General features: G+C 52.0%; 1 protein-coding gene across 8 annotated transcripts in view; it reads left to right on the forward strand.

Moving 5' to 3' along the window:
- Positions 1-13,830, forward strand: part of NLRC5 (NLR family CARD domain containing 5) — a 93,107-nt gene extending 79,277 nt beyond the window's left edge. For all 8 annotated transcript variants that reach the window (XM_007993407.3, XM_007993406.3, XM_007993400.3 and 5 more), the window contains 12 exons: positions 562-645; positions 4,917-5,000; positions 7,085-7,168; positions 7,560-7,643; positions 7,981-8,064; positions 8,205-8,282; positions 9,303-9,386; positions 9,476-9,547; positions 9,820-9,903; positions 11,402-11,485; positions 11,832-11,915; positions 12,718-13,830. In XM_007993407.3, coding sequence (XP_007991598.3) covers positions 562-645; positions 4,917-5,000; positions 7,085-7,168; positions 7,560-7,643; positions 7,981-8,064; positions 8,205-8,282; positions 9,303-9,386; positions 9,476-9,547; positions 9,820-9,903; positions 11,402-11,485; positions 11,832-11,915; positions 12,718-12,829 — 1,018 coding nt within the window. In that variant the 3' untranslated portion in view covers positions 12,830-13,830. The remainder of the gene's footprint in view (positions 1-561; positions 646-4,916; positions 5,001-7,084; positions 7,169-7,559; positions 7,644-7,980; positions 8,065-8,204; positions 8,283-9,302; positions 9,387-9,475; positions 9,548-9,819; positions 9,904-11,401; positions 11,486-11,831; positions 11,916-12,717) is intronic.
- The last annotated feature ends 1,017 nt before the right edge of the window (positions 13,831-14,847 follow it).

Consider the following 14,847-nt stretch of genomic DNA (forward strand, 5'->3'; position numbering starts at 1 on the left):
TGGAGAAGAGAGCAGGGTATTTGGGAGGGCAGGCAATGGGACTTCGACTAATGACCCTTCCCCCAATGAAGTGCAGCAGTGCTGGGTGTGGCCTGGGGAAGGATGAGCACCACAGCTTCGGTCTGAATTTCACCATTGACTCACAGAGGGGCTGTGGGCGTGGCTGCTCTGCTCTGGGCTTTGATCGTCTCATCTGCGAAAATGGGGCTCATGAGCCTTGCTCTGCTGGGCTGGCTGTGGGAATCAGGCTATGGAGAGGGCTGAAGAACAGGAGGGTATGTGTGTGTGTGTGTGTCCCTGGTCCCCCAGCTTCCTCTCTGCAGTCTTCATCCAGGGCATCATTTCTCAGCTGGGCCAGCTGTGACTATCATGCCTACCCAGAGCCTGAGCCCTGGATCCAGAAATACCCATGCAGAACATGGACAGCGAGGGTGGCCCAGGGCGTGCAGATGCAGAGTTGGCCTCCCAGGGGACAGAGCAGGAGAGGGGAGCTGACAGGACAGCTCAGTTCCAGGGCTGGGCAGGCTCCACTAACCCTGGCCTCTGTTTGGTCTTCTGCAGCTTGTCTAACAATCAATTTGATGAGGAGGGCACCAAGGCGCTGATGAGGGCCCTTGAGGGGAAATGGAGGCTAAAGAGGCTGGAGTAAGTGGTGATGGTGGTTAATGGGGAAGGGGGTGAGTGAGTGGTGATGGTGGTTAATGGGGAAGGGGGTGAGTGAGTGGTGATGGTGGTTAATGGGGAAGGGGTGAATGGTGATGGTTAATGGGGAAGGGGGTGAGTGAGTGGTGATGGTGGTTAATGGGGAAGGGGTGAATGGTGATGGTTAATGGGGAAGGGGGTGAGTGAGTGGTGATGGTGGTTAATGGGGAAGGGGTGAATGGTGATGGTTAATGGGGAAGGGGGTGAGTGAGTGGTGATGGTGGTTAATGGGGAAGGGGGCAGTGAGTGGTGACAGTGGTTAATGGGGAAGGGGGGAGTGAGTGGTGATGGTGGTTAATGGGGAAGGGGGGGAGTGAGTGGTGATGGTGGTTAATGGGGAAGGGGGGGAGTGAGTGGTGATGGTGGTTAATGGGGAAGGGGTGGATGGTGATGGTTAATGGGGAAGGGAGTGAGTGAATTGTGATGGTGGTTAATGGGGAAGGGGGCAGTGAGTGGTGATGGTGGTTAATGGGGAAGGGGGTGAATGGTGATGGTTAATGGGGAAGGGGGTGAGTGGTGATGGTTAATGGGGAAGGGGGTGAGTGGTGATGGTGGTTAATGGGGAAGGGAGTGAGTGGTGACGGTGGTTAATGGGGAAGGGGGTGAGTGAGTGGTGATGGTGGTTAATGGGGAAGGGGGGCAGTGAGTGGTGATGGTGGTTAATGGGGAAGGGGGGCAGTGAGTGGTGATGGTGGTTAATGGGGAAGGGGGGCAGTGAGTGGTGATGGTGGTTAATGGGGAAGGGGGTGAGTGAGTGGTGATGGTGGTTAATGGGGAAGGGGGTGAGTGAGTGGTGATGGTGGTTAATGGGGAAGGGGTGAGTGAGTGGTGATGGTGGTTAATGGGGAAGGGGGTGAGTGAGTGGTGATGGTGGTTAATGGGGAAGGGGTGAATGGTGATGGTTAATGGGGAAGGGGGTGAGTGAGTGGTGATGGTGGTTAATGGGGAAGGGGTGAATGGTGATGGTTAATGGGGAAGGGGGTGAGTGAGTGGTGATGGTGGTTAATGGGGAAGGGGGCAGTGAGTGGTGACAGTGGTTAATGGGGAAGGGGGGAGTGAGTGGTGATGGTGGTTAATGGGGAAGGGGGGGAGTGAGTGGTGATGGTGGTTAATGGGGAAGGGGTGAATGGTGATGGTTAATGGGGAAGGGGGTGAGTGAATGGTGATGGTGGTTAATTGGGAAGGGGGCTGTGAGTGGTGATGGTGGTTAATGGGGAAGGGGGTGAATGGTGATGGTTAATGGGGAAGGGGGTGAATGGTGATGGTTAATGGGGAAGGGGGTGAGTGGTGATGGTGGTTAATGGGGAAGGGAGTGAGTGGTGACGGTGGTTAATGGGGAAGGGGGGGAGTGAGTGGTGACGGTGGTTAATGGGGAAGGGGGTGAGTGAGTGGTGATGGTGCTTAGTGCTGCATGGTCAGTGAGTAGCATGCCAAGGAACCTTTGCATGTTTTGTAAACACAAACTGCCATGTTTCTGGATGGACCCAAGTGAGCTGAATGCCCTTACATGACCTTTTACTTTCTATTCTGGCTCTGAGTGCCAGCAAGAACCTTGGTCATAGGAAACAGAATACGCAACTCAAAGCAATCCAAGACAAAAATGTACTGGCTTATGTCATAGAAAATTATGAGGCCACTGACTTCAGGCACAGCTGGATCCAGGGGTTCTGTATTTGTCAGGCTTCTCTCTCACATACTTCACTTCACTCTGGCCCTTACTCTTTTTCTGTCCACCTTGGCTTCCTTCTCAGGCGGGCCATCCCTATACCTGCAGGCTTGCTTTCTCTCAGCTTAGTGGAAAGGGAGTACCATTCTCCCGGTGGTTACAACAAAAGGTCCTAGATTGAGTCTCACTGGACTAGCTTGGGTCACCTGCCCCACCCTAAAGCAATCACTGTAGCTGTGAGCACAAAATATTCTCATTAGCCAGATCTGGGCACATGCCCACCCTGTCTCCTGGACTTAGAGGAGTGGTATTTCAGGGTGTGAGTAATAGAAGAAACAAACTCTGGGCAGAAAAAATCTACAGATGTCCACTACATTTGTCTACAGTCGTTTCCTTGGTAACTGGCAGCTTTTACTACTCTCTTCCATAATTTGAAGTCACCAAATTCTTAGAAATGCCAGAAACAGCCTCAGTCTAAAAGTCAGGTCCCCGTCCTGCACAGATTCCTGTTTAAACAGTATCTGGACAGAAAATTTAACAGAATATCTTCCGCTTTTCATCTCATAACTTTTTCTGATGACCAAAAATATACACTGACTATAAAAAGTTCCATCATTCTAGAAATATGTAACAAACAACATGAAATGCCCTGGAGATGACACCCCCTGAGAAAACTTCTGTTGAACGGTTTGTGAACTTTTCTCCAGATTTTTTTTTCTACATATGTTTTGAATTCAGCTTGAAAGTAGCCTTTTGACTTTTTGCCCCTTAACATTGAAATTCTTCCACTTGTCCCTCTTTGCTTCTCCTGGGGAGAGGATCAGGTAAAAGGAGAAGAGGGATTACAGAGACCTTTGACCACAGGGCCCTCCTGTCATCTCACTGGTCTGTTTCTTTGCCCACTCTTCATGTGCCTGCATCTAGGCTCAGCCTTCTGGAAGCTTTTATTCAGGGGATTAGAGGCCCAGTGAGGTCATTCATTGGCTCATTCATGCATTCGACAAATATGTACTGAGCTGGGCACCTGGGCCGGGGCCAGGAGCTCGTGGTACCATGGGGGACAGGACAGATTCATCCATGCCCCCGGGGGCCTTTTTCTTCCTTCTGATTTCCCAGGCACCAAGTGCTGCTCCTTACCTCCTGCTGCCTCACTTGCTCTATCTGTAAACTGGGCATATGATATATTCTCTGTCCAAAGGAAGGGGATGGATCGTCAGTGCCTGGAGGCCTCTTCCCATCTCAGATCTGACATTTCCAAATGTAACTCCCCACGGGTAGCTACCCTCAAATCCAGCCAGCTTCTTCCAGCTGTCTACCTGTGATGGAGTGGGTAGGAGCATGGACCTTAGTTAGGAGCCTCACTGCCTGGATTCAACTCTGGGTAGGGTAACCAACACTTCCAGTTTGCTTGGCGCTTTCCCCATTTTAGCACCCGAAGTCCCACATCCAGCAAAAACCCTTTTGTTCTAAGCCAACCAAGACAGTTGACCATCTTTCGCTTTTGCCTCTTTTTTATTTTATTATTATTTATTTATTTATTCGAGACCCAGTCTTGCTCTATCACCCAGGCTGGAGTGCAGTGGCACAGTCTCAGCTCACTGCAACCTCCACCTCCTGAGATCAAACAATTCTCCTGCCTCCAAGCAATTCTTCTGCCTCAGCCTCCCAAGTAGCTGGGACTACAGGCGCACGCCACCAGGCCCAGATAATATTTGTGTTTTTAGTAGAGACAGGATTTCACTTTGTTGGTCAGGCTGGTCTTGAACTCCTGACCTAAGGTGATTCACCTGCCTTGGCCTCACAAAGTGCTGGGATTACAGGCATGAGCCACCGTGCCCAGCCAGTTCTGCCTCTTCATGTGTGAACTTGTGCCAGTCCCTCAGCCTCTCTGTTCTTTGGCCTCCTCATCTTAACTTTGAGGATGAGAGCAATCTCCCCTGCTAGGGTTGTTGTGAGGATTAAATGAGATAATATGTGTTACATTCTTAGAGTCTGGTCAGAGTTCATACTCTACAAGCGCTAGCTATTGTTATTCTCCTCTCCGGCCTAGGCTGGGGGCCTCTAGAAGTACAATCGCCTGGGTCACATATGGTTGGAGCTCAGGAATGGGACTTCTATAGCTTTGGGTTCTGTTCCTGAAGCAACCAGTTTGTGTATGACCTTGAGCAAGTTCTCTAACTCTCTGAGCCTCAGCGTTCCTCACCTGTAAAATGGGGATGATAATAAACCCACCTTTCCAGATGGCCCCAAGCCCTGCGTTTGGCCCACATTTTATGCTCAATATGTGACTGCCATTATTACTGGTCATTAGTCTGGGTCCGTGAGGTTCAGAACAGAGAACTGCTGCCTGCCTGACCTCAGTAATTCATGCAGAGAAACAGCATTTGGACCTCCCAGTACAGTTCATTTCGTAGAATTTTGACACTGTGTGGATATAAGTGGCTGTCTTGGAGGTCCCTAGGCTTGCTAAACACAGAGGCCTCAGACCCCCAGACAGGACAGTGCCCCACCCCTAGATGCCAAGTTCACCTGGCCTCCTCTTCTCCAGCCTCGGTCACCTTCTGCTGAACAGCTCCACCTTGACCTTGCTTACTCATGGACTAAGCCACATGACCCGCCTGCAGAGCCTCAGGTGAGTGACCGAGTGGCCCATGGGGGTGAGTGGGAGGAAACACTCCCCACTCAGTTGGGACCACATCCAGGGAAGCACTGAGGGCACCTCCCTGGGGATCCTTTGTGGCTCCCTCCCAGGCCCATCCCTGTACCCTCCCAGGTGGGTGCCCACTGCTGTTGCCTTCTAATGCCACCTGCTTCCTCCTGGTTACAAAAGTGGCCTAAACGGCTTAGGCCCAAGTTGCAGAACAACCCTTGAGGCACACACAGTTCACCCTGGGCTCTTGTTAAAATGCTCATTCTGATTCCCCAGGTCTGGAATTCTGCCTAGGTTGTGTGTGTGGTTTTGTTTTTGTTTTTGTTTTGAGCTGTAGCCTCACTATGTGGCCCAAGCTGGAGTGCAGTGGCAATGCACAGGTGCAGTCATGGCGCACTGCAGCCTTAAACTCCTGGGCGAACGTGATCCTCCTGCCTCAATCTCCCAAGTAGCTGGGACTACAGACCTAAGCCGTTGTGTCCAAACTCAGCATTTCTTTTTTTGTTTGTTTTTGAGACGGAGTTTCACTCTTGTTGCCCAGGCTGGAGTGTAATGGCGCGATCTCAGCTCACTGCCACCTCCACCTTCTGGGTTCAAGCAATTCTCCTGAGTAGCTGGGATTACAGGCATGTGCCACCACACCTGGCTAATTTTTGTGTTTTTAGTGGAGACAGGTTTTCTCCATGTTGGTCAGGCTGGTCTTGAACTCCTGACCTTAGGTGATCTGCCCACCTCGGCCTCCCAAAGTGCTGGGATTACAGGCATGAGCCACCGCGCCCGGCCCCAGACTGCATTTCTAACAAGCTTCCGGGTGGTAGCAATTCTGGGGGCCACAGTCTGCACTTTGAGTAGTGTGTGTCTAGACTCAGATGAGGCGGCCTTTCTATACTCCCTTTGTGATTTCACTCCCTGCCGCTAGGTTAAATAAACATGACACTTACTTTCAATGTGATTTTTCAAAACATGAAATCTTGTGACTAAAAACAAATCCAAGCAGTGACACAAAGCGTTGCTTTGTTTATATCCAAGTACACCACCTCCTACCCCCCACCTCGGGCATAGCAGAGTAGGTAGGAAATGGGGTTAGAAAGTTCCAGGAGGATATATCATATTGGACCATTTCATCCAAAATTAATTTACTGAAAGGCGATCCGTTAATATGTATTTATTTATTTTTATTTTATTTTTATTTGTTGAGACAGAGTCTCACTCTGTCACCTAGGCTGGAATGTAGTGGCATGATCTCACCTCACTGCAACCTCCACCTCCCGGGTTCAAGTGATTCTGGTGCCTCAGTCACCCAAGTAGCTGGGATTACAGGTGTGCACCACCACACCCAGCTAATTTTTGTATTTTTTGAGCAGAGACGGGGTTTCTCCATGTTGGCCAGGCTGGTCTTGAACCCCTGACCTCAGTTGATCCACCTGCCTAGACTCCCAAAGTGCTGGGATTACAGGTGTGAGCCACCTTGCCCAGCTCCATTAAAATTTAATTTGCAAAATAAAAGAAAGTAAAAACAACATACAAACAAATACTTCCCAAGGGGCTAAGACGATTTGCCTCAGCTGTTTCTTTGGTTTTTCCTACCCAGGCAGAGCAAGTTCAGGGCTCAGTAAAGACAATACCCTGGGTTTAAGGAAAACCTACCATATGCATAGATGAGAACATGATACGCTCCTGAGAACTGATTTGTGTGAATCAGAGAACCCCATGTGAAACTAACATTCAGCCGGGCCAGCCCAGAGATCCCTGACACAGAGGCTGAGGTGAAGCTTGGCAAAGAAATGTAGAGACTGCTCCTGGGCCAGGGGCTCTGGATTCATTTCCACCCAGCCTGCAAGTCCCTAAGTCTCACTGCTGAGTCTCAGTTTTCTCACCTGGACACTGGGGACAGTAATTCCCACCTTGCTCACCACCGCCCACCTGCCAAGACCCCCAGAAGTTTTGCTGCTAGCATATGAGTTCCTGGGTGTGTAAGGCTTTGCAAACTGTAGAGTTCTTAGCACAGCACCTGCAAAGGCCTTTAAGCTCCTAAAAGTCTCTTGGTCTATTCCCTGCTTTTCCAGACTGAAGAGGAACAGTATCGGTGATGTTGGTTGTTGCCACCTTTCTGAGGCTCTCAGGGCTGCCACCAGCCTGGAGGAGCTGGAGTGAGTTGCCCATCCTGCCCCCAGACCCAGGCAATTTGGCAGGGAAAGATGACAAGGACAAGGGGCTACCTGACCACGCCCTTTGCTTCATCATCTCATCTCCTTCACCCACTTCTACACTATGTAAACAACCTGGGGCCTAGAACCTTGGGGGACCCAAAGACAGGATGTGAGAGTGTCAATTGCAGCAAGAGGGATTTAGGTCAGACAACGGGGAGAACATCCTAAATGGAAGCCAAGAGTTAGGAGCTGTCACTCAACATGGGGTGATGGGGTTCTCTGTGTGAGCCAAGGCCCTTCCTGGGACTTCAGCCTCCCCTTCTTTTTCTGGGAGTGGGGTGTGGACAAGATGAGATGGCGGAAGGCTGATGAAGCTGTTCTTTCCCCCAAGCTTGAGCCACAACCAGATTGGAGACGCCGGTGTCCAGCACTTAGCTACCATCCTGCCCGGGCTGCCAGAGCTCAGGAAGATAGAGTGAGTGGCCAGCCCTACAGAGGAGGGCCACAGGGGTCACACCATGGTCCTAGGAGATACTGGCCTCTGGCTCAGGCCAGCATGGTAAAATCTCCCCTGCACCAACCTCAGTGTCCAGGCAGTGGGGCTTGGTGACCTCCTGGCCCTCACTATAGGACCTTAAGCCACCCGCCCCTGCTCTTCTCTGGGCCTTTCTGCCTCATTGTCTGGGTAGGTGTGTGGTGTCAGGGGGTTGTCTCTTAGGCCCCCCGAAGCAGGGCTGGCAGCCCCAGCAGATGTGCTGGGGTGTCGGGGAGAGGGAGCGTCAGAAGATCTGATGGCTGCCCCCCTCCCACAGCCTCTCAGTGAATAGCATCAGCCCAGCCGGGGGAATGCAGTTGGCGGAGTCTCTCGTTCTTTGCAGGCACCTGGAGGAGCTGATGTGAGTGTTTGCCCAGGTGGCCTCTGCCCTCTGTGCCCCCCAGGCCCACCTGGCCTCCTCTCCCACGGTGGGCACAGAGCAGGGCGGGGGTCCTGAGTGGGCCGGCTCAGCACTCAGTGCTCATTCCTCTCCTCTTCCAGGCTTGGCTGCAATGCCCTGGGGGATCCCACAGCCCTGGGGCTGGCTCGGGAGCTGCCTCAGCACCTGAGAGTCCTGCAGTGAGTGGCCCCCTGCCCACACCATGCAGGGTTGGTGGGGAGGAGGGTCCCCGGGAGCAGTAGGGGGTCCAGGCCCCCATCAGTTGAGCTGCCCTGCCCCAAGTCAAGCTATGGCATGTACCCACATGCCTGTTCCTTCCCTGCCTCTGATGTCTGCAGCAAGAAAATCAGGAGGCCCAGCCTAGTCCTGGCTCTGCCACGGGCCCCTGCCTGGCCTTGGCCAAAACCCTGCCCCTTCTCAGCCTCAGTTTCTTCACATGCAAAAGAAGTACAATGATCCCAGCTCAGTGCGCCCTGTAAGCGGGTCCCTGAGGGTGAATGAGAAATCCTAGCAGAGGGCTTCACGGGAGCACAGCACCAAGCAACGCGGCCTCAGCACTTCACAGCTGCAGTCCTTGGCCTCATGGCAGCCCCAGAGGGCTGGGACTTTTTTTTTTTTTTTTTTTTTTTTTTTGAGATAGAGTCTCTCTCTGTCACCCAGGCTGGAGTGCAGTGGTACAACCTTGGCTCACTACAACCGCCACCTCCTGGGTTCAAGCAATTCTTGTACCTCAGATTCCAGAGTAGCTGGGATTACAAGCACACGCCACCATGCCCAGCTAATTTTTGTATTTTAGTAGAGACGGGGTTTCACCATGTTGCCCAGGCTGGTCTTGAACTCCTGGCCTCAAGTGATCCACCCACCCCAGCCTTCAAAAGTGCTGGGATTATAGGAGTGAGCCACCCAGCCTGGCCGGTGCTGAGACTTATACGTGCTCCCTTTTCCAGCCCAGGGAATGAAGGCCAGGAGAGGTGTGGAGAATTTACCTTACTCCTACATGAAGGACCTGGGTGTTGAATTTGGGATCTCAGACCACAAAGCCAGGGTCCTTGATACCCACCCAGGTCCTGTGTGGATGGGGAATTAGCCAGAGACTGTATACGGGCTGGAGCTGCAGCCTGAGACGAGGCTGAGGGTGGGGGGCTCTGAAAAGGCCCCCAGTCCCCACAGGCTCCTCTCACCCTCTCCTCTTTCCCCAGCCTGCCGTTCAGCCATCTGGGCCCAGGTGGGGCCCTGAGCCTGACCCAGGCCCTGGATGGATCCCCCCATTTGGAAGAGATCAGGTAAGTAGGGGCTGCCCAGCCCAGGCACGGGGACAGTCCTGGGCGGGGAGGTGGGGGGTTCCTATCACAGGTATCTCCCCACCCTACAGCTTGGCGGAAAACAACCTGGCCGGTGGGGTCCTGCGTTTCTGCAAGGAGCTCCCGCTGCTCAGACAGATAGAGTAAGTAGCCGCCCCTGCCTGCCTGGGGGGACCAGCAGTAGGCTGAGGGCTGCCCTTCTCTGAGCCTAACACCTGGGGAGGCCTTCGAAGTGATAGAAGCCCCAGGGATGGTGGGGGCCTGGCTCAAGAAAGGAAGGCTTTCCCAAAACTCCTAGCTTACCCCAGACCCTGGCGGCTCTGCTCCCTCCTGTGCTGATAGCGGGAGACAGGACCTGCTAGATCCCCTGACTCAAACACCCCCCATCCCAACCCACGCCCTTCTCCATCCCCAGCCTGGTTTCCTGTAAGATTGACAACCAGACCATCAAGCTCCTCACCTCCAGCTTCACGCGCTGCCCTGCCCTGGAAGTAATCTTGTGAGTGATTGGAAGAGTCCTGAGCTGGCTGGGAAAAGGAAAAGTGGGGAGGGGTGGGGGGAGTCGGCTCCAGCCTGCTGTGTGGCCTGGAGCTGCTCCCATCCTCTCTGGCCAGTCCTCCCATTTGTAAATGGGGAAGATCATTCTTGCTCAGACATCCTCTCAGAGACATTTTAACACGGGAGCTGCAGGTGATGTTGGGTAAAACAGTTTACCTTCTCCTGCCTTTTTCCCCATTTGCAGAGTGGTGGGAGGGGAGGTGGGCCAGGTGGTCTCTGAAGGTTTTTGGTCCAACCTTTCTTTTGGGAGGCAACTGGATAGACCACCTTGTCTGCTTGATGAAACCTCCATTTATGAACCACAGTTGGTAGTGAACAGTGGCTAAAGGCAGGAGAAAGCCACTCCCAGACCTGCTGGCTGGCTGTGCTTGGTTGTGTCTTAGCAATCAGAATCCCCCAGACCTTGGGGCCTTGCAGTGCTGCCTCATGGGTAAACTAGAATTCTAGGACTAGCCTGGGACCCTAACCATGGTATGGAGGACACAGCTGTTTCCTGAAGAACAGGACACAAGTGATTACAAGATTATTTTAGTTTGCATCCTAAAGGTCTTAACCCTTCTCATTACACCAAAGAGAAAGTCTCAGATCAGTGCTAATTTATTTTTAACACCTAACACGGGATTCTCCCTTTTTAACCAAAAGGGTTAAAAACCCAACATCTTAGGAAGGGCATATGTTCCAACTAGAAGTTAATACCATTGTTTGTACTATATTTATTTTTGTAACTACCGTCTATATGGGGTCTGTAACACAAGTTTTCCATTGATAGTAGTAATAAATGTTTCCTTTTAAGATTAATTTTTTTCATTTTTTTATTTATTTATTTTTTTGAGACAGAGTCTCCCTCTGTTGCCCAGGCTGGAGTGCAGTGGTGCAATCTCGGCTCACTGCAACCTCCACCTGCCGGGTTCAAGAGATTCTCCTGCCTCAGCCTCCCGAGTAGCTGGGATTACAAGTGCCCACCACCACACCCAGCTAATTTTTGTCTTTTTAGTAGAGACAGGATTTCACCATGTTGGTTAGGCTTGTCTCAAACTCCTGACCTCCAGTGATCCAACCGCCTTGGCCTCCCAAAGTGCTGGGATTACAGGCGTGAGCCACCATGCCCAGCCAAGATGAATTTTTTAAAGTAAGAAAAAAGAGGGGGCCGATTTAAGAAAAATATGATGCATCCTAAATACAGGAGGTGCATGTGTGTGGCAAAAATGGCAACATCATGTGAACGTCATGATCCAAACTTGACGGGGAGGGGAGCAGGGAGGAAGGTAACCTGCACCCTGGCGTCTTCAGGGGAGGACACACAAGCACCCTATCAGGTGGCCTCTCTTGAAAACCCTTGCCCCCACAATTGGCCCCCTGCTCTCCCCACTCACTGCCTTGTCTCTAACCCTCGACCTCCTTGCTCTCCTGCCACTGACTTTGGGACCCCTACCCTGCAGGCTGTCCTGGAATCTCCTTGGGGACGAGGCGGCTGCTGAGCTGGCCCAGGTTCTGCCGCAGATGGGCCGGCTGAAGAGAGTGGAGTATGAGGGGCCAGGGGAGGAACGGGGTGGGCTGAAGGGGGACCTACCTCCCGGGAACACCAAGAGGCCACCGGGTCAGTCCCCTGCCTCCCAGAAAGCCCTTCCTTGAGTTGCACACTCTGGTCTGTTCCAAGCCCCTGCCAGGCTTAGTTCCCCCTGGGTTCTAGCCTTCAGCCTTCCTGCTGCACCCACCACAAGTCCCCTGTTGTCTTTTGGGTTCTCTGAGAAGGTAGTGTGGGAGACTGTGTCCCCCCTACCTTGGCCTGAGGAAGGGACCTGGGAAACCCTCACACCCATTCTCATGACCGTGTCTGTCTTTCCCCTCCCCTCACTGTCCACTGGGAAGCCTGGAGAAGAATCAGATCACAGCTTTTGGGGCCTGGCTCCTGGCTGAAGGACTGGCCCAGGGGTCTAGCATCCAAGTCATCCGGTAACAGAGGCCTGCAGGGGCAGGGATGGTGGGTGGGAGGCTACACCAACCCCCAGATCTAAGGGGACTCCCTGGAGGGAGGCGGCAGGGCCTGGGTTGGGGATTATCGAAGGAGACTTGGACCACTCCACCAAGAATTTGGCAGCAAGCAGACTTGGATCAAATCCCAGCTCTGCCACTTGCCAATTGTGTAACTTTGTAGCCGTAACTCAACCTCTCTGAACCCCAATTTTCTCATCTATGAAATGGGGATACTGATGGTATCTACCTCAGAGAGTTACAAGGACTAAACGAGCATATAAAGCACTGAACCCAATGCCTGGCACATGGTAAGCACTTAAAATAGTAACTATAATCAGAGCCATCACATACAGTTGTATAGGTTGTGCACTGCATGAGAGCATTAAACCTAAGAGGCACCATTCACATTGTCAACCTGCTGGATTTCTAGCAGATGAGAGTAAAGTGACTCGTTCTATCAAAATCATATATTATGACAATTTCAGACAGATGGCAGTAAAACATCTTGAAGAAAGAGGGCCTTTTCTTTATTTGCACAAATGTGTCATATGAGTGTGGTCTTAGCTGGCATCACTATCTCCCAGGGAGGAAGGTTGAGTCGGAGAACTCAGGAGGCAGGTGTAGGGGACACCCTCTCCCTAGGTCAGCTGGTCTAACTCCTGCCTCTGCCAGGTAACTCTGGGCACAGCTCTACCTTTTTGGGCCTCAGCCTCCCAATCTGCAGATAGGACAAAGGACAGAGATGGGAGGATGAACGAGTGCCTATATCTGTGCCCCACAGCCTCTGGAATAACCCCATTCCCTGCGACATGGCCCAGCGCCTGAAGAGCCAGGAGCCCAGGCTGGACTTTGCCTTCTTTGACAACCAGTCCCAGGCCCCTTGGGGTACTTGATGGCCCCCTCAAGACTTTTGGAATCCAGCCAAGTGATGCACCCAAGTGATCCACCCTTCACCCACTGGGATAAATGACTCAGGAGAAAAGAGCCTTAGCAGGGTGCTCTGCACTCCGCCCAGGAGGAAGGATACGTGTGTCCTGCTGCAGTCCTCAGGGAGAACTTTTCTGGGAACGAGAAGCCGGATCTGGCCAAAGGAGTATCCTGCTTTACATGTAATATGTGTGATCACCTGGGGACACGCGGCACACAATGAGGGTGTCATGATAATGCATGACACGTAAGGTTGTATGAGGCAGCATGACCCCTTGTCATGTGGTGTTACATGAAACTCCGTGTGATGCGTGTTCAATGGCGTGGGTCCTGGCATCCCAAGTGGCAGGATACATGATTGTTGATCCATATATGACACATGACAAATGTCCATGCCACAGGACTCATGGCTGGCCAGATGACCTCAGGCTGGCCCAAGATCTAATTTATTAATTTTTAAAGCAAATACATATTTATAGACTGCATGTATGGAGCAGCTAGGTCAGGAAAAGTCTTCTGCCCGAGCTGGGAGGGGAGAGTGTCCATGCACTGACCAGTCCAGGAGCCCAAGGGCCAGGACTCTGGGACAAGCCGGGGACTCAGCCATGAAGTCCCCTCCTGCCTCATTCCTCAGCCTACCCATCTGTAAACTTGATGACCTCTCCCTTACTTACATACTAGCTTCCAAGGACGGGTGGAGGGAGGGCCAGCCTGGCCTTGGGAGTGGAGAAGCCCAGTCTGTCCCATGTAAGGGACAAAGCCAGGTCTAACAGTACTGGGTGGGGGGAGCTGCCAAGACAATAGGCTAGGCTACTGGGTCCAGCTATTACCTTGGTGGAAATCAGGTGAGCCTCCAGGCACTCCACATGTTACCCAGTGTTCTTGTTACTTCCAAGGAGAACCAAGAATGGTTCTGTCACACTCGAAGCCAAGTTTGATCAATAAACTTGATGGTTTTCCACCTCTAGCCGGAGTCCGATGTTTCCCGCTACTCCACTGAAGTCAGAAGTGGTTCACCCCCTGCCCTGGGGACTGGACAGCAGTGCAGACAACAGAGAGGTGTGTTGAGTGGAGCACTGGCCTGGGAGTCGGGAGACATGGGTTCCCAGCTCAGACCTTTTCTCTAGTCATGTGGTCATGGGCAAGTTACCCCCTCTTTCCAGACCTCGCCTGCAACATGAGGGTGTTATGGAAGCTCAGCATGTTAAAAGCATTTTTGGTTTGACTTGCATAACATTGAAACTACTTTCTGAACTCATTGTCAGTATTTAAAATTGGGAATTTTACATAAAAATTCAGATTCTGGCTGCTTTTAAGTGCTGATCCAGCACTCCCACTAAAGAGTCACATGACTGTGCTTTTTAGATGCACACACATCCCTCAGCTTGCTGCAGTCACCACTGCTCCCCATTGTCTTGACACCCCACCTGACCCCACTTTTTGCTGCTCTTTGACCCTGGCCTGGAGAGTTTGCATGGGGATGTTGTACCAGAGGAACATGGCTTTGGAAGTCAGACAGGCATGGAACAGAAGGTGACTTAACCCTTTGCTACCTGTCTATGAGGTATGTGGGTTAGCAGCCACCCTGCAACACACACACACACACACACACACACACACACACACACACACACACATCAAGACTGCTGGAGAAGTCAGGAAAGCAAGACGAGGAAAGTTACTGGAAAAAAATAAAAGAAGTTAAGTACTGGTTACATCTTAGTTCTCCTCTCTTTTTATAGCCAAATATCATACGACGTGAAGAGATGCCCCAAATGACAGATCAGCATCCTCTCTCCCTCCTGTAGTTAAAACAAGTTGATCTTAGAGGGAGCCTCCCACCTCATTGTGAAAAACCAGGCCGGGAGGGTGCAGTTACAGCTGAGCACCACTGGAGGGCAGGCTAGCCCACTGGCGATTCCTGCGATAACTTCCTTCACTGTGGGACCCAGAAGGAAGTTAGGAGGTGATGCTAGGGCCTGTT

Source organism: Chlorocebus sabaeus, chromosome 5 (assembly GCF_047675955.1).
Source record: "Chlorocebus sabaeus isolate Y175 chromosome 5, mChlSab1.0.hap1, whole genome shotgun sequence".
Lineage (NCBI taxonomy): Eukaryota > Metazoa > Chordata > Mammalia > Primates > Cercopithecidae > Chlorocebus > Chlorocebus sabaeus.